The sequence below is a fragment of the Eulemur rufifrons genome, chromosome 23, assembly GCF_041146395.1.
Source record: "Eulemur rufifrons isolate Redbay chromosome 23, OSU_ERuf_1, whole genome shotgun sequence".
NCBI classification, from domain to species: Eukaryota; Metazoa; Chordata; class Mammalia; order Primates; family Lemuridae; genus Eulemur; species Eulemur rufifrons.
The window spans coordinates 12,216,570-12,243,036 of NC_091005.1; the positions used below are offsets into that span (position 1 = coordinate 12,216,570).

At 43.9% G+C, this 26,467-nt stretch overlaps 2 protein-coding genes across 5 annotated transcripts in view; both read left to right on the forward strand.

Annotated features, from left to right (window-relative positions):
- The window catches only part of CDH1 (cadherin 1), a 69,282-nt gene extending 50,047 nt beyond the window's left edge, over nt 1–19,235 (forward strand). For 3 of the 4 annotated variants that reach the window (XM_069456639.1, XM_069456637.1, XM_069456638.1), the window contains 11 exons: nt 562–706; nt 2,518–2,693; nt 2,971–3,099; nt 4,673–4,855; nt 5,757–6,001; nt 8,026–8,171; nt 10,555–10,779; nt 11,111–11,338; nt 13,921–14,051; nt 15,533–15,676; nt 17,463–19,235. In XM_069456639.1, coding sequence (XP_069312740.1) covers nt 562–706; nt 2,518–2,693; nt 2,971–3,099; nt 4,673–4,855; nt 5,757–6,001; nt 8,026–8,171; nt 10,555–10,779; nt 11,111–11,338; nt 13,921–14,051; nt 15,533–15,676; nt 17,463–17,672 — 1,962 coding nt within the window. In that variant the 3' untranslated portion in view covers nt 17,673–19,235. The remainder of the gene's footprint in view (nt 1–561; nt 707–2,517; nt 2,694–2,970; nt 3,100–4,672; nt 4,856–5,756; nt 6,002–8,025; nt 8,172–10,554; nt 10,780–11,110; nt 11,339–13,920; nt 14,052–15,532; nt 15,677–17,462) is intronic. The other variant, XM_069456640.1, reaches the window with a different exon arrangement.
- Nucleotides 19,236–21,216: 1,981 nt separating this feature from the next.
- The window catches only part of TANGO6 (transport and golgi organization 6 homolog), a 158,181-nt gene continuing 152,930 nt past the window's right edge, over nt 21,217–26,467 (forward strand). The window contains exon 1 of the mRNA XM_069456750.1: nt 21,217–21,301. The gene's annotated coding sequence lies outside the window, so the exon portion shown is untranslated. The remainder of the gene's footprint in view (nt 21,302–26,467) is intronic.

The following is a 26,467-nucleotide window of genomic DNA, read 5'->3' on the forward strand; positions in this document are numbered from 1 at the left end:
TAATGTTTTCCTGGTTGGGGAAAAACGGGAGGAGAGGCCTCAGACATCATGCACAAGTCTAGACCCAAGCTGTCACCCTGTTCTTGGGGCTGAAAGCCTCTGTCCTAAAGGAAGAGGACAGTGATGATATAGGGGAGAAAACCCATTTCTGGGACTTGGCAGCCACGTGAGCTCAGGGAAGCCGGGAGGTAATGCTCTGACACCAAATTCACAGATAGCTGGGGGAAGCGCCAGACTGGGGTAGACAGAGCAAGTCTCACCCTGCATAAAGTAAGTCAGAGATTTTTAGATCACCTTTCTCTCTGGTCCTGGTGCCCCAGTCCTCGTGTGGGAATCGGGAGGGCTGGCCTAGTCGGTGTTGCTCTCTAGCCCGTGGGTCTTCCCTCGTCATGATCTCACTGAAGCAGCAGCAGCACACGTGTGGGAAAGTTCTCTGCTGGGGGATGTCACAGAGTGGGAAGGCGTGGAGGCCAAGGAGAGCCCGCTCTGCTCTGGCCAGACCCCTTCTCCCTCCTCTTCTTCCTCGTCAGGGCTCAAGTCACCCTCACTTGGCTCTTACAGCTCTTCTCTCATGCTGTGTCATCGAATGGGCAAGCAGTCGAAGACCCAATGGAGATTGTGATCACGGTGACGGATCAGAATGACAACAGGCCCGAGTTCACCCAGGCGGTCTTTGAGGGGTCTGTCACGGAGGGTGCTCTTCCAGGTATATCCAATCATGAGCTGAATACCTAGAAAGACCCTTAGATTCTTCGGACCCCAAAGTGTTGTCCAACCCCAAAGGCTGACGCTTGGGGTCAGGTCACTGAAGTTGACCCTTCAAATGAACAGAGCTTCCTTGGAAGCCATTGTTGTGTGTGTGGGCAGCGGGGGTGAGAAGCATTCTACCTACAGGAACTTCTATAAAATAAGAACAGTTTAAGAACAACCTTTCTGGTTAAGAAACAGATCCTTGCTGGTACCTTAAACATCTCTACCACCTTCCTTGAGCACATTCTTTTCTCTCCTCCATAAAGGAAACCATTGCCCTGACTTTTGGGGTAATTATTCTCTTTCCTTCCTTCCTTTCTTCCTTCCTTTCTTTCTTTCTTAAAAATTAATTAAAAAACTTAAACCAATTAATTTCTTTCCATTTTTTTAGTAGAGATGTGGTCTTGCCTCTTGCTCAGGCTGGTCTTGAACTCCTGACCTCGAGCGATCCTCCCACCTCGGCCTCCCAGAGTGCTAGGATTACAGGCATGAGCCACCACGCCCAGCCCTCTTTCTTTTCTTTATCTTTTACCATTTGTGTATTTATCCCTACATATTAACTTTTTAGTTTTACCTCTTTTCAAACTCTATATACACAGAATTGTACTATATGTATATTTCTGTGACTTCTTTCATTCAACTTTATAGACATATGGTTCTTCCGTGTGGTTGCCAATAGCAGTAGATTATACATTTTCATTGCTGCATAGTATTTTAATATTTATTTGGGTGAAAATAAATTTATTTGGATGAAAGTAGTTTATCCATTTCACTGTTGATAAAAATTGAGGTTGTTTCAGTTCCTTGCTGTTATGAACAGTATTCTCAGAACATTCCTAAATATGTCTCTTAGTGCAAATACATAAGAATTTCCCTAAGGTATATATCCATAACAGTAGATTTCTCATTGGTAGGATATGTGCATGTTCAACTTTACTATTGTAAATGGTGACAAACTTTTCCAAGGTGACTGAACCAATTTATATATATCCTGGAATCGTTAGACTTTTTAGATCTGCCAATCTGTTGAGTGTATAGTTATATCTCAGTGCAATTTAAAATTGCATTTCTGTGATTACTAATGGGCCCAGCACCATATTATATATTTGTCAGCCATTTGCATTTCTTCTTTATGAGTTATATATTCAAGTCTTTTGCCCTTGTTTTCTGTTGGGCTAATTGTGTTTTTCCTATTGGTTTTTTTTTTTTTTTTTTTTTTAAGCTTTATTTTTTAAGTTTTTTTTTTTTTTTTTTTTAAATATATATAACAGTTGTACCTATTGAGTCTTAAGAGTTATTTAGATGTTCTGGGTACTAGTCCTTTGTCAGTCACATGTGTTATGAATGTTTTCGTCCCCCTAAAAGGCAATGATCTTAAATGACCATTCTCTTTCATGCAAGCAGTGGCTGAGAAGCCAATTGCAGAAAATTCTGGAATTAAAAAAATTTTACACACCATTCCCTCAATATGAGAGTCAGTAAAATGTTACATTTTGAAGTTGTTTATTCCCCGTACTCTTCCCCACGTGGCCCCCACCCAGCATGTGTTGGAAAGGTGGAGTCTTCTGCACTTCGCTCGTTGGGTGTGATGTTTTCCTCCTCCCCTGGCACTTGGGTAAGAATTTTAGAAATTGGAGAACAGGGAAACTGTGACTTGGTACCATCCCCAGGTCCGCTCTTTTCTCACTCAGGACAGAGTTGGGCTGAGTAGTGTTGACCAGGTCCCAAAGCGCAGCTTGACTAAACCTTCTCCTTGAACATTTCCAGGGACCTCCGTGATGCAGGTCACGGCCACAGACGCGGACGATGACGTGAACACCTACAACGCCGCCATCGCTTATACCATCCTCGACCAAGAGCCTAAGTTGCCTCACAGAAACATGTTCACCATCAACCGGGACACAGGAGTCATCAGTGTGGTCACTGCTGGGCTGGACCGAGAGGTCAGGGGTCAGAAGGACCCGGAGGGTGTTGGAGGGTGTCGGAGACAGATGTGTATTAGTTAAATCCCATAGACAATGCAAACTCTGCCGTGGCCAGTCGTTTGTGTGATGATGGTCTACGCTTTGCATCTAAATATCTGCCCAGAGGTTCTGTACCTAGAAGGCAGGCAGGCTGGCATTTGGGCAGATGATTAAATATTCTGGTTCTGTGCAGTGGGCTGGGCCTGAGGTGGCTAGTGGTCTTGGTCCTCACTTGGGTGTGTCGATCTCTCTGCAGACGTTTCCCAGGTATACCCTGGTGGTTCAAGCTGCTGATCTTCAGGGCGACGGCTTAAGCACAACAGCAACAGCTGTGATCACGGTCACCGACATCAACGATAACCCTCCCATCTTCAATCCCACCACGGTAATTCTATAATTCCTTAGACGGTTTCCAGAGAAAGGTCTTTTGTTGTTCATGAACCGAGTTTCACGACTGCTCATGGGTGAACTCTTAGAAAACTCTCCCCAGGCTAGTGAACGTTGACTTTAAACTTAGAAGCAAGCATACTCCCGTGGCAGTTGTCTTTGAACACCTTTGTTCCATCCTTGGCCTGGAGCCAATTGGCACGGGATTGTGAAGTTGCCAATAGCACCTGCTAAATCCGTGTCCTCGTGTTGTGCATCTTTGTAGCAAATATTACTGGGTTTTATTTATTCATTGAACGAATATTTTTTGTTTTATACTAGGCACTGTGTTAGACACTGGAGATATAATCACAAATGAAGCAGACCAGGATTCCATTCTCACGGAGCTTATAGTCTAGCTAGGGAGATGTTAGACAACTTATAAGAATTATTGAATACTTACGTCACCAAAAGTCCAGAGATACATGGTCTACCCTGTCAGTAAAGACCAAGCCTCCTTTGCCTTGCTCTTCCATCATCCTTAGCGCAAGGCTTCTATCCTCAGTGTCACCTTGTGACCCAAGAGGGCTTCTGGAGTCCCAGTCAGTCTGTCTGTGCTCTGTGCAGGAAGGAGGCAAGGGCAAGGGGCACAAAACGCATTGTTGCTGAGTCCAGTTCTCTGATTGATGACATTTCCGTGACAACCCATTCTGCAAGTTTCGCTTGCATCTCATTGGCAACTGCCATCTTCCAGGGAGCCCGGGAAGTGTAGTATTGGAGATGGGCACATTGCTGTTGCCAACGGTATAGTTAGTGAAGGAGAGAATGGACATTTATTAGGCAATTAGCAGCATCTGCCATCCTAACCTAATCACTGGGAGCACAAAAAATTTTGCTTCACAAAGACAGTATGTGACATTTCTAGTACGACTTGAAAGAAGGTCAGGCAAAGGTGGGACCGGGGAAGGTGGAAAAGTGTTTTAGGCTGCGGGATCTGCATGTGCAAAATGCTCTGAGTCAAGAGAAAGCTTGACGCACAGGAAGATCCGAAAAAACAGCCAGCATGACTCAAGTGTAGTAACCAACTAAGGCAGGAGCTCCGGGACCTTGTAGGCTGGGTGAAGAATTTTAGAATTTATCCTGAACACAAGGGGATGTCATCAAATGGTTTTAAGCAGAGGATTTTGATGACCAGACTTCCATTTTATAAAGATTGCTGGTAGAGAGCGCATGGGGGCAGGGGCTGGGGTGAATGAATGGTGGTTAAACCACAGTGTCTTGCACTTGACTGAGATTGCAGTCAGCTCTTGGGCCGGCGTGTGCTAAGGGGCTCTGGTGGCCAGGGCCTTGGAGAGCGGTTCAAGGTACTCACAGAAGAAGGTACTCGAGTACTAGCTCCTCCCCTGGCGTGGAACAAGGGCCTGCTTGTGGAGTGGGCACTGCCTCCAAGACCTGTGCCCACCACCTGGCTTCTGCTCGTCACCTCTTCCCAAAGCCTGAGCTCGGAAAGGACTCCGTTAGCCCCCTGAGACCCTGCTCCATGCTCCGTCTCAGCATGTCATAAATGACCTGTGGTTTCTTTTTCTCTGCAGTACACGGGTCAGGTGCCTGAGAACGAGGCCAATGTTATCATCACCACCCTCAAAGTGACTGATGCCGATGCCCCCAATACTCCGGCTTGGGTGGCCCGGTACACCATATTGAATGATAAAGAGGGACAATTTGTTGTCACCACAGACCCAGGAACCAACGATGGCATTTTGAAAACAGCGAAGGTTTGTATGGTGCCTGGCAAGATGCAGAAACCCCCACCCTGGCAGCTGTCCGCTCCCTCATCCCCTGGTGTCTTGAGAAGTTGGTTAGCATTGGCAGGGTGGGGGTGGGGTGGCTCGGTCTCACATTCTGATGGATCGGCGGGGTTTGCAGATACTCCTGAGGCTCACGTGAGAAATCAAGAAGCTCCTACATAAGATCCTAAAATTGAAGAGGAATTACTGCCTGCTCTAATAGGCTCTTTCTCAGAAACATTTGCCTCGCCCTCCCCCATTTCCATTTTGCAAATGAGAGAGATTATTATTATTATTATTATTTTTGGAGTCAGAGTCTTGCTCTGTTGCCCGGGCCAGAGTGCCTTGGCATCGGCCTAGCTCACAGCAACCTCAAACTCCTAGGCTCAAGCGATCACCCTGCCTCAGCCTCCCAAGTAGCTGGGACAACAGGAGCATGCCACCACACCCAGCTAATTTTTTCTGTTTTTGATAGAGTAGGGGTCTCGCTCTTGCGCAGGCTGGTCTGGAACTCCTGACCCCAAGCGATCCTCCTGCCTGGGTCTCCCAGGGTTCTAGGACTGCAGGCGTGAGCTACTGCACCCAGCCTCAATTTTGCTGGATTATTTTAGAAGTGGGGCAAATCTGGCTGTTTTTGGAAAATGTCTTAAAACATTTGGAAACTAAGAAATTGGGTGAGTTGCTTCTTGCAGTTAGTCAAAGTGTTAATAGATCCTGGAATAGCCCTGGAGCTTTGACCTCCTCTTGAGCATGTGGGCAGCCAGATTTGAGAACCACTGGTAGATGACTGACCAAAAGCAATAGCTAAGGATTTCTTTTCTTTTTTTTTTTTTTCCTTTTTAACCAACACAAAATGTTTGTTTTTAACCTCATTTTTTCCACTCTCTAGGGCTTGGATTTTGAAGCCAAGCAGCAGTACATCCTACACGTGGCAGTGACGAATGTGGCCCCTTTTGTGGTCACTCTGACCACCTCCACAGCCACTGTCACGGTGGACGTGCTGGATGTGAATGAAGCCCCCATCTTTGTGCCTCCGGAGAAGAGAGTGGAAGTGTCCGAAGACTTTGGGGTGGGCCTGGAGATCACGTCCTACACAGCCCGGGAGCCGGACACGTTTATGGAGCAGAAGATAACGTAAGTGTGAGCATTTTGCAGCTGACTTGCAGCAACTGGGTATTTTCATGTATATATAATTTTTTAAAAAATATGTCATTTTATATACATATGAATAATATATAGTTCATATAGGCATTTTATCATCGTTTGTCTTTACAGGACCTTTCTCTTGTTTAGTTTATTTTTTTATTGTCTTTTACCCCTGTTCCCTATACCTTTTTCCCTTTCCTCCTTAGAGAGCTGTTCTTGGTCTAATATGCCTCTTCTCCTCGAGCTCTTGTAGTGTAGCAGGAATGTGATTTTAATTTACATACGTGGTATCGTACTATGAGCTTAATGTTCCTTCTCTTTTTATTTTGTTTTGTTTTGTTTTCTTCCCCATGCCTCTTCTTCTCTTTCTAAACCTGAAGACACCTCTATAATGTAAATCACAGCCACAGATGCTGAAAACCCACATACAAGGCAACCAATCACAACGATTGCTTGAAAATACTCTAATTTTGTACATGCGGTCAATGTACTGCTCATAAGCCAAGGGATACTGCTAGGTGGTCCAAACTGTTAGGCCTGCTAATCAGAGTTTAAAGAAATAGTGAAAAGCCAAAGACAGTAATGTAGGATTTTGTTTGGTGATGATGAAGCCTTGGTTCCCAGGCTAGGTTGATATCTTAGCTTGTAGTAGTGAAATAGATAGTTCAAAGCATCTCCTGGGACCAGTTCAGGGACCCTCTATAAAAGTGTTTGTAGAGGTCCTTACCCCTAGAACAAAGAGCACTTTATGTAATTCATTGCTTTGCTCTTCTAACGAAGTGAGGTCAGGCCCACAGGTTTCTAGAGCCCCTTCCTTCTTGGATTTCTTAGCTTCCCTTTCTGAGCTTTTCTATGACTCCAGTAGATAATAGGGCAGTACATCTCTGTTAGCCTCTCAGGCACCTCCCATGAAATGCCAATAATGCAGCCCACCCCTAAGTCAACGTGTCAACCTAAGTCTCCAAATGTTCGTGGCAGGAGAGGAGGTCGCATGTTGCCACCATTTAAAAACTGCTGTACTCTTTAGGGGAGCTGCTTTTAAAAATAAATAAGGATCATAGTAATCATTGCTTCAGGCAAGAATTACTCATAGATGCTAAATCCATCGGGTGAAAGTTAGTTGGTGAACAGGATATTCTCAGATTATCTGCCTGCAGATTATAGATTAATCACAAAAGGAAAAAAGACACCTTTACTATGAAGAAATCTGGTGACTTTTCCCTTATCCGAGTGATCAAAGTTAGCATCAGCAATAAAAGAACAGACATCACGTGCCTCCTGATGTAACGCACTGAGGAGGAGACAGCATCACCTCTGTAGTATTCGCGTCCCCTCCACAAATGGGTAACCTGAATCTCATTATGAGGGAGCAATCCGACAAACCCCAGTTGAGGGACATTCTGCAAAACAACTGGCCTGTACATTTCAAAAGTGTCAGTGTCAGAAAACAAAAGAAAGCCCAAGGAATGGTTCCCAATTAGTGGAAACTAAAGAGACATGCCCCTGAATGCCATGTGTGGTCCTCAACTGGATCCTGAATCTGGCAGGATGTAGCGTTGCTAAAAGGACATTTTTGGAGAAATTGACAATTTCAGTATATACCGTATATTCAATGGTAGTATTCTACCAAAGTCTTATTTCCTAAAATTGAAAATCAAATTGTGGTTATGTGAGAGAATGCCTTTATTCTTAGGAGATAACACATTGAAGCATTTATGAGAAAGGAACACGATGTCTGCAATTCGTTAGCAAATGGTTCCGCAAAACAAGAAATTATGTGCATGTTAGTATATGTAGAGAGAGAAAGCAACTGTGGCAAAATATTAACAATGGGTAAATCTAGGTGAAGTGTATGGATGTCGTCACACTATTCTGGCAACTTTTCTCTAGAGCTGTTGGTTTTCAAAATAAAAACGTTGGAGTTAACTGTGTAAATGAAGAGGAACCTTAGCTTTCTTCAGCTACATGCTGTTGACTGTTCTTGTCCTAAACGAGAGCTCATGCTTGTTCAGGTATCGGATTTGGAGGGATGCTGCCAACTGGCTGAAGATTAATCCGGACACTGGTGCCATTTCCACTCGGGATGAGCTGGACAGAGAGAACTCGGAGTACGTGAAGAACAGCACGTACACGGCCCTCATCATAGCGACAGACAACGGTAGGTGCGGCCTGGGGGAGCCTTGGCTGCCTCGCCCTCCTGGCTAGCTCCTTCGTCGCCCCATTCTCATTGTCAACAATTCAAAGAAAATGGGTGGAGCAGAAGTTCCTTTTTACCACCTCCTCTCTAAACCTGAGCCCTACTCCTTCCCCACGGGAGCCAGACCACCGGGGTTTATGTCCCAGGTCCGGAGTTTTACACCCATGTGACCTTGGATTTACTACTTAATTTTCATGTCCCTCAATTCCTTTATCTGACAGAGTGATGATACCCCATCTGGATTAAATGAGCTAATTTATGTAAACGTGCCTGGAATAGTACCTGCCACATAGTACACGCTGTATGAGGGCTGTCGTCATTTTTATCACCACCATCACCATCATCAGTTAGGTGTGGGTCCTTCCAGACTGTTTCTTTGTGTTTAAATACATTTATATACATATAGAAATATAGTTTATTATAAAATCACTGTCTAGCCATTTTTATCTGATTTTATTATAGATACCATTATCTTAAACCTTGTTGTAAAATGTTATTTATTTATTATTATTATTATTATTTTATTTGACAGTATGTCTCTAAGACATAAAGCTGTACTGTGGCACATTATAGATCTCTTTAATAAGAATTGAGTATAGCACAATTTAATCATGCACATATTAAAGGACATTGGGGTTGTTTCCAGTGATTCGTTATTTCCATGAGTGATAAGTAAACATCCTTGTGCATGCCTCTGTGCACAAGTATTTCCCTTGGATAGATCTCCAGAAGCAGAATGATTTCTAAAGAGACCTGCCAGCTTCCCACGGTTAATTCTCTCTCCTCTCTTTCACTCTCCAATCTCACGCAGTAGTGACTCCAGGTTTGACAACCTGGAATTCAGCAGACAAGGCAAGCAAGGCCATAGTGGGGCTCTGTTCGCAGAGCACCCTGCATTAAGGGAAAGCTAGCCCATTGCCTCGGCCTGCAGTGCTATCCTGGCCAGCTGCCTCTGGCTGCATGGGGATTCCTTGGCCTGGCCTGGGAGTAATTTGGGGTAAATGGCACCCAAACCAAGGGTCGACAGACTTATTCTATAAAGGACTGAGGAGGGGGTGGTGGTGAAAATTTTAGGCTCTGCAGGCCATACAGTCTTTGTTGTAAAAGAATGAGCAGAGCTGTGGTCTAATTTGGCCAGAAAGCCTTAGTTTGCTGACCCCCTGGCCTACATAATCATAACCAAGGTGTGATGGTTCTGAACGATTCCCTCAGGTGTTACTTGGATTGTTCAAGCCTTTTAATGTAAGGTGTAAGAAGAGAATGAAGTTTCTTCAGAAAATCTATTAGGGCCCGGCGCAGTGGGTCACGCCTGTAATCCCAGCACTCTGGGAGGCTGAGGCAGGAGTATTGCTTAAGCTCAGGAGTTCGAGACCAGCCTCAGCAAGAGCAAGATTGCCCCGTCTCTACTAAAAATAGATAAATTAGCCCGATGTGGTGGCATGTGCCTGTAGTCCCAGCTGCTCGGGAGGCTGAGGCAGGAGGATCGCTTGAGCCCAGGAGTTTTTGAGGTTGCAGTGAGCTATGATGACACCACTATACTCTAGCTGGGGCAACAGAGTAAGACCCTGTCTCACAAAACAAAAAAAAGAAAGAAAGAAAATCTATTTGGTCATTAAAAAAATTTTTTTTAAGTTCATTTTAAACGACACATGTTTATTGTTAAAAAGGAAATTCATTTGATAAAAAGGTAAAAAAAAAAACCCAAAAAACAAAATTCAGAGTCTTGCTGTGTAGGCAAGAACTATGTATATATAGGTTTGAGATAGACTCCTCTGCTGTTATTGTTTCCCTGTCATGTAATAATATCAGTGATGGTTCCTTGGGTGCCTATTTTTTCTGCTACCATATGCTTGGTGCTGTGTCAGGATGTAAAAGCAATGCAAACAGTATGTGTGCGAACTTCCAAAGCTATTTTGAAAAGCAACCTGCAGTGATTTAAAAAGGCTCAACCCCTTTGATAATGACCGTAAATGGCATAGAAGTTCAGAAATAGGAAAACTGACGAGGGAGCAATGTAGGCGGCGGGGGGAAATAAAAGCTTCTGGGAGTAAAGTTTAATGAATGAATAGAGTCATGTGAAGAAGAGGAAGGGGAGGGTGTCTTTGGTGTGCAGAATAACTTGAATCATTGTTATCAAAGTGGAGAATAAGCTCGTCTACTCCAAACGGTCAGGGTCCTGCCCACCTGGGAGTGCAGGAGGGCTGGGACTGGCAGGACAGGAGGCTCCAGGGGTGCGTGGGAGACCACGCTTCAGGGAGTGGTGAGAGACCACTGAAGCCAGGACAAGGCAGTGGGCAGTCATACTGTTCCTGAGCTGTGACATTTCCTCTATATTTTCTCTTAGGCTCTCCAGTCGCTACTGGAACGGGGACACTTCTCCTGGTCCTCTCCGATGTGAATGACAACGCCCCTGTACCAGAACCTCGAAGCATGCACTTCTGCCAGAGGAATCCAGAGCCTCGTGTCATAAACATCTTTGATCCAGATCTTCCCCCCAATACTTCTCCTTTCACGGCGGAACTAACACACGGGGCAAGTGTCAACTGGACCATTGAGTACAACGACCCAGGTGGGTACTTGAGCTGTACTTTGGAAACATTGCTCTGGCTGCCCTCCTCCCCCTTGCCCCACTTCTCAACTTCCCTTCTCAACTTCCAGATGCCACCCTTCCCTTGACGTCTGGTTCCTTGTCCCTTGTACCTTTGAGGCATCGCATCAAAGGTCTCTTTCCTTTTCTGGTATCTAAGTTTTGTAGCATACTTCCCAGTAATCTAAAACCCAAGCCCCTCTGCTCTCTTCACTCAGCTTTGAGATGTCCTTTAGTTCCCTACCAATTTTATCCTAGAATGAGCTTTTTTCCCTCCTCTGGTCCTATCACTTCTTTTTATTGCATTCCCCAGGCCAAGAGTCTATCATTTTGAAGCCAAAGAAAACCTTGGAGTTCGGCGAATACAAAATCAATCTCAAGCTCACAGACAACCAGAACAAAGACCAAGTGACCACCTTGGATGTCTCTGTGTGCGACTGTGAAGGGACCGTCAGAAACTGTGTGAAGTCACAGTATGTCGAAGCAGGATTGCAAGTTCCTGCCATTCTGGGCATTCTTGGAGGAATTCTTGCTTTGCTAAGTAAGTGCAGCCGACAGGTGTTTCAGCCTTTGACTTTTAACATGGGGGAGGTTTGTTTGCTAGAAATGATTTTTCCTCTTGCATTAGTTAGGGTACAGGTTAAACTGATGTAAGAAAGAAACTCCCGAGTATGGTGGCTTAAATAAAATACAAGTTTGTCTGTTTTCAGAGGTAAGTGGTCCAAGACTAGAAGGCAGCCCTGTTCCATGAAGTCAGCAGGGGACCCAGGTTCCTTCTCTTTTGTTTCTTTATATCCTTCAGGTTGGTGCTTCCCAAACTTGAGTGTATACAAATCACCCATGCCTCTTGGTTAAAATAAGAATTCTGATCCAGGAGGTCTGGTGTGAGGCCTGAGATTCTGCAGTTCTCACCAGCTCCCACGTGATGCTGATGCTGTAGGTCCGTCCATGGACCACATGCAGAGTAGTGAGGCCTTGGGGTGCTGTCCTCGGCATGGTCAAAGCTGGCCAGCTCACCAGCACCTCTACATTCCATCCTGGAGGGGGAGTGAGAGAGGACTCACATCCCATTGGCCCAGACACAGCCACACCTAGCTGCAAGGGAGCCTAGAAGCTCCTGTGCGAACTGGGTGACCACGTGCCCAATTAAAATTTGGCAGGGTGTCGGGTGGACTGTGGGGTGAGCAGTGAGTATCAGTGACTAAACGGATGAAGGAGAAAGAGGTAGCTGGGGAAAAAGTGACGTAGCTGGAGCCCACCTTTGGAGGGAGCTCTGGCGTTGACAAAGATGCTGTCATGGCTTCTAAAAGCAAGTGCAGGCAAGTCAGTTAGAAAACCTTCGGAGACCATATATACTTAGGGACTGCGAGGAGTGGTCCCGCTCATAAGTGCTTTTAGAGTCAGAAAAGGCTGTCAATTGAGTCTCAAGGAAGGTTTTGTGGGAGGTGTAAGTGGATGGGCCATGGGGGCTGGTAGAGTTCAGACAGGCAGAGGGGCCTTCAGGAAGGTTCCCCAGGGGGCTCTGTAGGGCGGAGAGCAGGCCAGCCTGGCTGGAGTGAGAAAGGTTTGCAGAGGAAGCAGCAGGACTAAACCTGCGGCTTTCAATTTAGACTGGGCCTGGGCGCCATCTGTGTGTCCTGCTGCTGCACCGGCAGACTCCAGTAGGGGGCGTCTTTCAACCCTCAGGACATGTGTGCTGGGAGCCTTTGGCTCCTGCCCTCTGCTGTGGTGACCTCTCACACTTGAAGAGAAGGACAGTGCTGTTGAGAATTCAGAGCTTTCTAGGCTTTCATTGCTCCGGGCTTTCCATGGCTTTATTGTGCCATGAGATTAGGTTAATTTGCCTGTCCTCTGTCCTCGTCTTGGGTGCAACAACACGAGCCTGCCTGCCCGCTTCCTAGCCAAATGCTATTCGCATGGACCAGTCTGCTTTTGGGGTAGTGGTCACTGACTAGCGTGTTCGTTCTGAGGAGAACCTTAAAGCTTGTGCCAAGCTCTGCCAGGCACTGGGGCCACCAGCTTTCAGTATAGTTGATAAGGAACAGCCTTTTGGAAACCATAAGCTGTCACAAGCTCGTGCAGCCTCAGTTGTCTGTTCAGCACTGTGTCCCTGTGCAGAGACAGGGCTTGGCCCGTGCAGCAGGGGCTCAGAACTCTCATTGCTGAGTCCTGGGCAAGGGAGGTACATCACTTATCTGGTCTCTGGCCTGCTTCTGCTGCCAGAAACGGTAGGTAGGTTAGTGCCTCTGAGAAATCTTTTCCCCGAGTTCATGCCGCCTCCTGTGTGATGCTTCGCTGGGGTGCAATGTGCAGGTAACTGGGCATGCGTAGCTGCAGAGAAAACACACGGAATCATAGATTTTTTTTCATTCACAATGAATCATATGTTTTTTTATAAATTAAGCGTTAATTGTATATATCCTAGAAATAATTCCTAGATCAGATGAAACCTTGATCTTAAGCCCTGATAATTAAACAGATTTTAAAGCTAGCTTACGTGATTTTTATCTGAAGAGGAAATAAAGCACATACCAGGTGATTTTATAAAATGTGTCCCACTGTCAACTGGTTAACAATAATATGTGTTTATCAGTCACATTTAGGCTGACCCAGCAACCCTGCTCACAAACCTTCAGTGGCTTCAAAGTCCCTAAGGTGGGCCACACGTCCCTCCCGCCCCTCTGGCCTCTTCTGCACCTCCTTCCCCCTTGCTCTCCCCGCTGGTAGCCACACTGGCCTCCTCACCGTCCCTCCGTCACACTGAGCATGCACCTGCCTCGGGTTTGGCCCGTACTGTTTCCTCTGCGTGACACACACACATTCCCCCAGATGTGAGGAGATGACAGCGGTTGGTTTTAAGATCCATCTGCAAGTTAAATACCACACTTGAGTTTGGTATCACTGATACCGAGTGTCACTGTCCACTATGTTGTACGGCATATATGAATTTCAGGGCTGTGAGCACCGTGTGCATTGACAGCTGCAAGTGTTCTGAAGGCAGCCAGTGGCTGTCTAGCTGCCGCCTGTCTGGCATGCAGGGCAGGGTGCTCTGCGACAGCCGCTGCTGCCGCCTTCTCCGCCTGTGACGCTTATCATGCTCTCGCCCACTCTCTCCCACCCCAGTCCTGATTCTGCTGCTCCTGCTGTTTCTTCGGAGGAGAGCAGTGGTCAAAGAGCCCTTACTGCCCCCGGAAGATGACACCCGGGACAACGTTTATTACTATGATGAAGAAGGAGGCGGAGAAGAGGACCAGGTGGGTGCTTAAAACCATGGTGGCTCAATGGCAGTCTCTCTATTTGGAAGAAGCAGCGATTAGGAGAGGGCAGACGTTGAAAGTAGCTCTGGGTTACTTTGTGTACTATTTTTTTTTTTTTTTTTTTTTTTTTGAGACAGAGTCTCGCTTTGTTGCCCAGGCTAGAGTGAGTGCCGTGGTGTCAGCCTAGCTCACAGCAACCTCAAACTCCTGGGCTTAAGCGATCCTCCTGCCTCAGCCTCCCAAGTAGCTGGGACTACAGGCATGCGCCACCATGCCCAGTTAATTTTTTTTATGTATATTTTTAGTTGGCCAGATAATTTCTTTCTATTTTTAGTAGAGACAGGGTCTCGGTCTTGCTCAGGCTGGTCTCGAACTCCTGACCTTGAGCGATCCACCTGCCTTGGCCTCCCAGAGTGCTAGGATTACAGGCCTGAGCCACCGTGCCCGGCCAGTGTGTACTGTATTTTTTAAGGCCTTACCCAGGAAAATAGACATTGTTGTTGGACGCCGTCATCATCACCAACACTGCTAACACTTATTGAGCACTCATTGGTCTACACTCAAATGAGTGAAATGAGACCCAGAGCAGTTCAGTAACTTGCCCAAAGTCACACAGCTGGGGAGCAGTAGAGCCAAGTCGTCTGGCTCCATAGCCTGCCCTCCTCACCGCTATTCTCAGACGTGAACTTCAGTCAAATTATCTTTGACCTGAAGCAACTGATCTGTTTTACTATTTTGTTTCTCTTAAGTTTTTAACTAGACGAAAATGTTTTTCGTTTGTGGATGTGAACTGTTTAGGCCGTCTGTATTTCCCCTGAATTTGGAGATGATCTTAACTCATCTTACCCTCAAGTTTTAACTGTTCAGGGTCTTAGAGAGTCTGCTTAGAAAGGGAACCCCGGGGCCTGTCACTGAGTCCTGCTTTTGACTCGAGCCATTTGCTGAGCTCTGTGGTCTACACGAAGAGCCACTGATGAGGATTTCGGTGCTTGCTGCATACAGCATATTGGGGGTTGGAGGTACAGAGAAGGGTAAGGTGTTGTTCCAGGTTTCAGGGACTTCTAAGTCTGGTCGGAGATACCAGATACATCGTATCGGTGAACAGTATAGCAAAAAATCCCAGAATCTCAGTGGCTCACAACATGCATGTCTTTCTCATGTGTTCATGGTTTAGCAAGGGCCATTAGGCTCACGAGAATCTACATGATGGCTAAGGCTCAGCGTGTCTAGGCATAGTTTTACTGAAGGGCTCTAAGCTGTAAGTTGTGTCCAGGTCTCACCTTTGTACCAGCAAGCTAGTGCTACTTGGGAGACTTTCAGTTTTAAAATGGTCCTTCGACATTAAATTGGGCACATGCTGGTAAATATAGAGTTGGCAGTTAAGGCATGGTGCACTAATGTAGTCTATAAACCAAATAGAGCCTTGTGTAGATGACTGATTCTTACTCTTTGTGACACTTTTGTCTTTTGCTCCAAAGGACTTTGACTTGAGCCAGTTGCACAGGGGCCTGGATGCTCGGCCTGAAGTGACTCGCAATGATGTCGCGCCAACCCTCCTAAGCATGCCCCAGTATCGTCCCCGCCCTGCCAATCCTGATGAAATTGGAAATTTTATCGATGAAGTAAGTAAAGTCAAAAACCAAGGCAAGACTCATCCCTAAATTCAGAAAGGAGCAATTGTGTCAAAAATGAGAAAAGGAGTCTTTAGATTCTTTCCATTACCATGTTTTCAGCTTGCCTAATCCCTGAGCCCGATTTTTTTATTTGTGTCTCATCTGAGTTTTGGAACTAATAGCACCTCTAATTGGTCTTGGTGAATTTGAAAAGCCCATATAACAAAAACCAAGAATTGCTTGAAAGAATTTAGTAGATCTAGAAATGAAACTAAGAGATTCATAAATTCAGTTTGGTTTCACTAATGGCTTCCCTTGTATTCCCATATAATGTTAAATGTGTATCACAGATCTATCTGAGTGTAAGAAAAATAGCATCCGTATTGTATATGCCAGAAATGCATTCAGTTCTAAATATGAGAAGCTGAAACAGGTAGGAGTAGATTTACCTTGTGTAGACAGAAAGAGCAGCAAGCAGTCTAGGCTGGTGCATCAGGCTGTTCCACCTTTCTTAGCATGTAGATCCTTGTTCTCATGCCTGTGGCCTCATGATCACAAGATGGCTGCCAAACTTCCAGGCCTTGGGTCTATATTCCAGTCAGGAAGAATTATGAAGGGCAAAGTGGAGCACAAAAAAAAAAATCTTTCTTCTAGCAAACCGTCTTTTTACTCAAGGAAGGAGTTTGCCCAACATATTACTGGCCAGAACTGATTGTCCTTACCTGCAAGGGAGAATAGTAAGTCATTAAATTAATTAGCTTAGGGTAAGGTGAGAAGGAACCCAGTAAAAGGAATAGTCTGGCAGGATCTATTTTCTTAAACTATGTTACCTAATCACTTGCTCAGTTACTGGAGTGATCCAGTGACCCTCAGTGCCTCTTCATGGTGGGGGCTGGTTTTACTTTAGCGCTTTCTATGGGAGTTACTGTCACTAAGGACTATATGAGGCATAGCAGTGTTAAAAGTGATCAAGCCACATCGGTTCTAGCTACGGGATCCTTAGAGAAAACAAGGAACATAAAGGACGAGTTTAACCATCCCATTTATTTATGTATTTATGTATTTATGTATGTATGTACAGACCAGGTCTCGCTATATTGCCCAGGCTGGTCTTGAACTCCTGGCCTCAAGGGATCCCCCACCTCAGCCTCTTCAAGTGCTGGGATTACAGGCGTGAGCCACTGCACCCAGCCTAACCACCCCTTTTAGATACATCTGGACTCAGGTCCTTTGCTCCATTCACATTCATTGCAAGTGATCACACATTTATTTGTAGTTTTTATTTAAATTATAAAAATAACATGCTATTTTAAAAATATAAATTATGAAAATATCTACATAAAGAAAAAAATACATATTCTTCCTCAATTCCTCCAGCCCCACTCCCCAGAAAGTAACTGTTAACAGTTTGGCATTCATCCTTCTAGACCTTTCTGGGCTGAGATACAGCCTGTGCGCACCAGTATGCTTGTTGTTATTGTTTTCAGCCTCTGTTCATCCTGATTGGTTAGTGCTTGTGGCTCCCCTCCCTACATATAATTTACCATTTTGGTTTAAGGGGAAAACCTTCTGCGCATTTTCCTCTGACCTTCCCCTTTCATCAATAACATGTCATGTCCACCTGCCGGTGTGTGTAAATGTACCCTGTTGGTGTTGGTTGCTCCGTGGTGTTCTACGGTCTGCGTGCGCCGCCATGTCTTACATGTTGCTTGAGGCACCAAGAGAAGATTTCTCACCTGAGATGACAGATGTGCCCTCCCTTTCACTGAAAGACCCTTTTGTTCCCCTTCCTTAGAATCTGAAGGCGGCTGATGGTGACCCCACGGCGCCCCCTTACGACTCTCTGCTCGTGTTTGACTATGAAGGAAGCGGTTCCGAAGCTGCTAGTCTGAGCTCCCTGAACTCGGAGGAGTCAGATAAAGACCAGGACTACGACTACCTGAATGAATGGGGCAGTCGCTTCAAGAAGTTGGCGGATATGTATGGTGGCGGCGAGGACGACTAGGGGACTCGAGAGATGGGTCCCTAGACCCAGACGATGAAAATGCAGAAATAATGTTGCTGGTGGATTTTCAGCTCCCTTCCCTGGAGATGAGTTTCTGGGAACAAGAGACTGAACAGTGATGCAGTTAGGATAGTTCTGATTTCCACTTTATAGCTCTAATCTATGTGTTAGAAAGGTTTTGACCTATTCCTTGAATCTTTTTTTTTTTTTCTTCCTTTCATCGCTCCTTACATGCTGATGAAGTCCAAGTCCCCCCAGCTTTAATATTTCAGAAGGACAACGTTAGCCTCAGAAGGTTCTGCCAGCAACTTACAGATTTCCTTAAGGGGTTTTGCCTCATTTTTAAAATGAGATTTAGTTCTGTTGTTTTGTGTTTATTAAAAAAAAAAAAAATTTTTTTTTTTTTTAAATTTGTGTGCTCCTCTCTCCCCCATCACTGCACTGCTGTCCCATGTCCTGACATCCACTCTTACTCCTGAATTCTGTTGCTTTACCCAGATGGAAGTTCTCTGCTGCAGAAATTACTGAGCCCTTCCAGCGGGGGAATAGGTTTGTGTCTTGGTCTGGCCACTTCTTGACTGGATATTGTATACTCCAAAGACCTTTCACGGTTTCCCTTTTTCATCTCTTGAGTACATAACCCGAGCTGGGCATGTATCCATTGACTTGTTCTGAATAAGACTGTTTGTTATGTCAATGTCCTTATGTGGTACTTTGGTTCTAAATGGGGAGACTTGGCCAGAAAATATGGTGAGTTTTCAGGTGCCACTTTATTTTCAACGTTTGTTTGACACTGAAACAAAGGAGTGATGTATTCCGAGACACAGAATAGTGCCTAAAGTGCTGCAGCCAAAGACAGAGGGGAAATAGGAAACGTGGGCTTAGACGTGGCAGGAGAGCTTGTCCTTGAGCCTGGCAGTTGAGCAAACTGATTCTGATGATGATTGAGGTGGATCTATCTCATCTCTGAAAATTCTGGAAGAATGGAGGAATCTCAAACATGTATTTCACCACCTAGGATCCTTGTAGCATGGTTTGTATGTGGAGCCCAGAACCCCCAAGTGCCTGCCTTTGATCATGTTTATAGAAAATGCTGGCTGATCTGAACACACTCGCCCAATTCCGAGTGCACATAGAAAACTGAGAATCTTAGAAATTCCAATTTTTTTCTTAGAAGCAGAAAGAAAACTTTGCCCTAATGATGTTAAGCAGGGAGATTGGGGGTAGAGAGGATCTTAATTTGGAAATTTTTAAATTCAAAATGCAAATTTCAACTTATAACAACCACGAGAAAGAGTTTTATTGAAATAGCTTTACTGTCTGTCAAACGTTTTTGAAGAAAAGAATCAACTCTGCAATCACTTCTTGGAATCATCTTGATTTATCCTCCATTGACACTGTATCTAATGTAGTTCTGTATAGAGAATGTTATGGTAGTTTTGTGTGTATATGTGTGTGGGTGCTAATAATTTTGTATTTTCTTTGGGGATGGAAAAGGAAAACAATTCAGGCTGAGAAAATGACTCTCAAAGATGCATTTTTATAAATTTTATTAAAGAATTTTGTTAAACCATTGTCGCACTTGTTTTATTTAATGCCACCCCAGCTCCAGGCAAGACAACAGATAGATGAGGGTGATTAACTTAGTCAAAACATGGAGAAAGAAGCTTCATGGTGAAATGCCTTCTCTAGAACTTTCTGTCCTAGGGGCAAAGTGGCAGAAACTACGTTCACAAGGTAACTTTATTTGAAGAATGTCTGTCCATGACCAAGAAAATTCCCAAGCCAATGGGGGACGACTGTGGGCTGAGCCGAGGGACAGAGCAAAGTTTCACACAGTGTCCACTGAGTCAGCAAAGTTAGTGCAGATCGGTGGTTCTCTGCTAGGGAATATTGTGACTGCTTCCCTTAGGGGACATTTGCAAATTCTGGAGATACCTGAGGAGGTGCTCCTGTCATCAAATCAAGGCCAGGCATGCCGCTAAACATCCCATAATGCACAGGACAGCCCCCGCAACAGAGAATTGTCCAGTCCAAAATGTCATAGCGCCACTGTAAAGAAACCCTAGTGTAGGCCTACAACTTTTCTTCTGGAGGAGTATGAATTTTTTTTTTTGATAATTTTTTTATTGTGGTAAAATATAAAATTTACTATTTTAACCATTTTTAAGTGTACAGTTCAGTGGCATGAAGGACCTTCACATTGTTGTGCAGCCATCACCACTATCCATCTTCAGAACTTCATCATCCCAAACTGAAGCTGAAATTGGGGACGAAGGAATAGATAAACAAAATGTGTATATACATAGAATACTATTCAGTCTTGAAGGGGATTCTGACACATTTTACAGCATGGATGAACTTTGAAAATATTATGCTAAGTGGAATAAGCCAAACACAAAGCGACAGATACTGCATTATCCCACTTACATGTGGTAGAACAGTCAAATTCAGAGGCATAGAATAGGGGCTACTAGTGGCTGGGGAGAGGGAAATGGGAAGTTACTGTTTAATGGGTACAGAGTTTCTGTTTGGAAAGATTAGAAAAGTTCTGGAGACAAACCGGTGATGGTTGCACAACAGTGTGAATGTACTTAATTCTACTGAACCGCACACTTAAAATTGGTAAAACTTTATGTATATTTGAATACAATTTTTAAAAGTTGGGGGAAAGTAGAATGAGGCCAAGTAAAAATAAATGGTTCTACATGGAATAAAAATTAAACTGTTTAGAGCACCTATAATGTGCAAGGAACTGTACCAGCAGGACGTTAACTTCTGAAAAGGGCCGTGGAGAAGGCAGTCGCACCCAGTGGGGGCCTGGGAGCATGGGAGGCCAGGGGGACAGAAGGCTGCTCCCCCTCTAGCTGGTTTCTTAGATGCCAAGATGCGGGTTTAATACACACTGAATTTCCGGGAATGCAACAACCATGTAAATAGAATAAAGACCAGACTTTCACTGGGAATTTTACTAAGGCCGTTTCAAAAAAAATCGCATCTCCAATAGTAAACATTTGTAGCTATTACATTCACAATGGATATGTATATGTGTATATGTCTATATTTAGTATTTATTTTTAAATGTCACTTATAAAGAAATTCAACAATATTCCGTTGAATGTTGTTTTACTAAGTCATACTTCACTATAAGTAGGTGCAAACATCTATCTACTTCATTATATCTGCCAGTGTTTGGTACCTGAGTATTTTCATACTGAAATACATATTATTTTATGATAAACTACTTCTCCCTTCTCCTTTATATAGCAGTTAATCATATTGAGTTTCTGAAATTGTTCGTGTAGGCAGGTTGTGTTAGCTATTTTGGGGGTTCCCCCCACCAAGGGAGTAAAGGGGGTCGTAAAAAAATATTTGTGATGTGAAGGAGGCATTCTCAATCGAGTAAGCCCCGCCCCACGCCGCAGGCCCCGCCCAAGTGTGCGTGGGCTCCTCCTGCCACACTCAACATGGCGCCGGCGGCCGCCCGCCGAGGCGCCTGAGCTGGTCGCAGGCGACGCGTTCCACGCCAGTCATGGCGGCCGCAGGAGAAGCTGGGGGTAGCGGGGCTCTGGAGACGTGCAGTCTGGATCAGATTTTGGAAGCGCTGAAGCTGCTACTGAGCCCGGGAGGTGAGAGGACGCTGTTATAGTGCCGAGTGCGAGAAATGACCACCTAGAGACCGAAATGAGCCAAATTATGAGTGTTTATTAGTTGGCCAGCGACCACCCCCTGCCCTGTTAGGGTACAGGTACAGAGAATGGTGCTGAGCCGAAAAAGCAGGGACGTTTTATACTATCCTAAGTTAGAGCTACTGTGACTTTAGGCACGGTGGTAGAAACAACATTATATCATCTTTTCCACAGATATGGGGTGTGGGAGCAGCCTCGGACCCCCGTTTCGGTTACAATCTTTAAGCCAGCAGGTTTACAGAACTACAGATAGCACCAATTAAGGAACATTCTTTCAGGCGTTAAGCAAGCACAACAAATTTTGCGACAGGCAGCTGGAAAGTTTAAACAATCAGTTACAAGTTAATTGCTTTAATTTATCTCTGCAGGGTACTTTTTCCCAATTACATACATAGGTCAAGCGAACATACGTCACCTAGCCAGTGGGCCTTTACAGATGCATCTCGGCGCCGGGCTGGATCCGGGACTCTCAGGGCCGCCAGGCTTCCAGGGCTGTCTTGCCTCCCGCAGCGTGCGCACCTCGGGCCCTCTCTGGGACCCCTACCCCGTTGCTGGGGGGGGCTTTGGGCATTGTCTATCCAGCCTCATTTCATCCTTGAGGAAACCGAGGCTCAAGGAGGGCACGGGATACTGATGTAGCCACCATCTCTTGAGTGCTTGCCTTGTGCCAGGCACTGTTAAGCGCCTTGGGGTCATTATTTCATTCAGTCCCTACTGCAGCTCTCTTAGGGACTGCGGAAACCCTTTCAGAAAGGGTTAGGCGCCCATCATGTGTATAAAGTGAGGTCCCAACCGCTTCCCAAGCGCAGGGGTTAATGTGGACGCTTGAGGTTTGTACAAAATTGCAAGGAGTCCAGAAATCGGAAGCAGTGACGTTTAAGCTGGGTTTTAGGGAGAGTGTTTAGGGATTTAGAATCTGAAGGCACATTGGGAGTGGATGAGGCTATCACTCTCCTTGTACGATTGAGGACACCCGAGGCTCACTGAAGAGATTAAGTAACCTGCCCAAAATCATGTGGTCAAATTGGGGGCAGAACACAGACCTAGGACCGAGATCTAGTGAACCTCCTTCTCAGACTAAAGCAAACTGTACAGTATAGGGTCTCTGATGTTATCTGGAGCTTTTGGAAAGGACACAAAAAATGGAGTTCTACTTCAAATTGGAGTTCTACTTCAAATTGGAGTGTGTATTTTGGGGGAAGAGATCTGTAGGATTAGCAAGGTAAGGAAACATGAAAGGCCATGAGGTGATGTGACCAGTCTCAAATTTTGAGATATACCCCAAACTGTGAAAACTCCTGCAAACTTTACACCACACCAGTAGGAAGTGAAAAGAAATTATTTATAATAGTAAATGAGCCAGGCAGGGTGGCTTGCATTTGTACTCCCAGCTACTCAGGAGGCTGAGGCAAGAGGATCACCTTAGGCCAGAAGTTTGAGGCCAGCTTGGACTACATAGGGAGACCCTGTCTCTCTCTCTTTTTTTTTTTTTAAAAAAAGAGGGGCTGGACACGGTGGCTCATGGCTGTAATCAATCCTAGCACTCTGGGAGGCCAAGGCGGGTGTATCGTTTGAGCGCAGGAGTTTGAGACCAGCCTGAGCAAGAGTGAGACCCCGTCTCAAAAAAAAAGAGATTAAAAAAAATAAATTAATTAAAAAAAAGGTAAATGAGTGCCTACTAAGTATCAGTCCCCATTGTATGCTGTTTCAATATATATCACTTAATCCTCATAACAATCCCGTGAGATAGGTATTACTTGTATTCCATTTTTACTGATGAAGGAACCAAGGCTCTGGTACATTGGAAATTGCTAGATGTCAGACTAGTAAATGGCAGAATTTGAACTTAGGTTTCTTCCACTAAAAGTATGATAAATATACATTGCCCCAATTAAGGGTCAAACTGCAAAATACAGTTTTAATTTGCTAATCAAGAGGTCACTTGTTTAACAACTACAACTATCTACAACACAACCGAGAACAAGATTGAATTTTTTAAAAAAGCCTGGAAGTAATCATCTATCACCAAGCACATATAATGTACTTCATTTATTGAAGACTCTCTAATCTCCAAGAGTGTGTGATGGACTTATATACGTGTACTCATTGAATTTATGGGAATTCGAACATTCCTATTTGAAAAAGAATAGTATGGTAAAATTATACTATTTTGTACATGTCTATTATATATTGTATGAGTCTGCCTGCTGTTTCCTTTTATTGTGTTAACTACTGAGAGAATTTGAAAAATACCTGTACATAATGAGTACTCAGATGTCCGTGGTGGACAGAGGCTCAGTGGCCCCTGTAATCGTAGCACTCTGGGAGGCCAAGGCGGGAGACTGCTTGAGCTCAGGTGTTTGAGACCAGCCTGAGCAAGAGTGAGACACTGTCTCTACTAAAAATAGAAAAATTAGCCAGGTGTGGTGGCCCACGCCTGTAGTCCCAGCTACTCAGGAGGCTGAGGCAGGAGGATCACTTGAGCCTAGGAGTTTGAGGTTATAGTGAACTATGATGAGGCCACGACACTCTACCTGGGGTGACAGAAGGAGACTTTTGTCTCAAAAAAAAAAGTAAAGTTTTATTTATTAAAAATGCAGGCCATCTGAGCAATAGTTTTGCTAAAAAAATAGCTTTCCATACCAAATATAGATTCACTGAACTTTGTTATGAAATATGAATTACATGGGAGAGAAGGAGCTGAAAATCCCAATAACATGTAAATAATGAAGCTGTGTCACACATATATTTGCACGCCATATTGCTTTGCAAGCAATAAAAACTTCATAAAAAGTACCCCCTAAACTTAATAAAAAGTACTGCATAAGTTTGAAGTCTGCTTTTAAATGTCACAAAGACTAGACATTTAAATTGGTGATTGGGAAGAATAGATAATATTTTTCATGTGGGCAGTATTTGCCGAAGTGTGATGCAGATGGTTTTAGATGGTACTTTCTGAAGTTGAATAGTGTAGTATAGTGTAGTGATCTAGGACTCAGGTACTGGAGCCAGATCGCCCAGTTTCTTTTTTTCTTTTTCTTTTCTTTTCTTTCTTTTTTTTTTTTTTTTTTTTTGAGACAGAGTCTTACTCTGTTGCTTGGGCTAGAGTGCTGTGGTGTCAGCCTAGCTCCCAGCAACCTCAAACTCCTAGGCTCGAGCAATACTCCTGGATCAGCCTTCTGAGTACCTGGGACTACAGGTGTGAGCCACCATGCCTGGTTAACTTTTTCTGTTTTTGTAGACAGGTCTTGCTTTTGCTCAGGCTGGTCTCCAACTCCTGGGCTCAAGTGATCCTCCTGTCTTGGCCTCCCAAAGCGCTAGGATTACAGGTGTGAGCCACTGCGCCTGGCCCTGACTTTGTATTATTGTGAAATAGTTTTGACCTTGCAGACCCCCTGAGAGGATCTTGGGAACCCCCTGGCAACCCAGGCCCCTATACTACTACACTTTGAGAGCTGCTGCTTTCAGGCAATGACTCCATTTATTTTCAAGTAGATATTATTTCATCACCAGTAGAGGGCAGAGAAGACTACTTCATTAAAGGGGCTCTTGAAAAACTTCACTGAGAGCTTTTGTTTTAAGTCACTTTCTTTGTGTCTCAAGTTTGGGTTCAAAGATGTTATAAAGTCAACAGGAAGTCAGAGGTTGGTTAGTGATCTTAATGGTTAGTAGCAACGAGCTATAAGAGCACTCATTTCCTTCTGAGGTATATATTAGCCAAAGGAACCAGATATTCATGCCAGTGGGTCAGAACACTTGCCCTGGAAAGTTCTAGAGAAGTAGTGCAAAATTCTTACTCTTTTGATTCTCATTATTTTTAAAGAACAATATTATTGTTCCTTTTTAAAAGTAGAAGTAGTTAGTGTTTACTATAGTAAAGGCCAAAACAAAACAAAACCAGAAACCAAAGAAGAAAATTAAAAGTATCTTAATCTTACTACTCAGAGATTACCACTAGTGGCAATCTAGAAAATATTATTTTTCTTTTTTTAAAAACTGGACTCATATATTACATGTTGTTTTATAACTTTAAAATAACTTTTAGAATAGAAATAATACCTGTTTAATGTAGAAAAAATAAAAATATAATTAAGCAAAAAAAAGCAAAATGACCCATAACCCTATCACCCAAAGATCATCGCTTTTATTTTATTTATTTATTTATTTATTTTTTAGGACAGAGTCTCACTTGTGAGTATGTCATTTTGCATTTTGCCTGTATCTCTGTCAGATAGATTACTAAAAGTGGGATTACTGGGCCAAAGAGAAATGCTTATGTAATTTTGCTAGATAATGCCAAATTTCTCTCCTTAGGGATGTACCATTTTAGTTCCTACCAACAATGTATGAGAGTGTGTGTTTCCCCACAGACTTGCCAAAGAATGTGTTATAAAACTTTTGGATTTTAGCCAGTTTGGTAGATGGGATGTGATATTTCAGTATAGTTTTAATTTACTTTTCTCTTATTATGAGCAAGATTGATCATATGTTCATGTTTAAGGGCCATTTGCATTTCTTTTTCTATAAACTGTTTGTATCTTTTGCTCATATAGTGTTTCATACTCTTTGTTCATATTAGAATATATTATGAACATGTCATTAAATAATGTTCAGCATCATTTAATGGCTGCAAAATAACCCATTATTCATTCATTCGACAACAATTTATTGAACAGCCTCTCTGTGTCAGGCCCTGTTCCAGGCAAAGAGAATACAGCAGTGAACAAAATAAATCAACATCCCTGTTCTCAAGGTGTTTTTATTCTTGTCGGTGGAAAGACAATAAACAAAATGAGTATCTCACACCTACAGTATGTTGGATACAAGTAGACCATAATTTACTTGGCCAACCCTGTTATTGGATATACATTTCTAATTTTATACTAGCATAAATAATGCAGTGTTGAACATAGTTATCGTCAATTACATTTTGATTCCTTCTAATTTGTTTCTTAGAAGGTATATTAACTTTAGTTCTGAGGTCTGTTGCTTCTTATACTTATTTATATTTTCAACATTTTTCTTATGATTTTATAAACAAATAGAAAAGTTGAAAGAATTTTACAGTGAAGACCCTTAAGCATACCATTTAGATTCCACAATTCA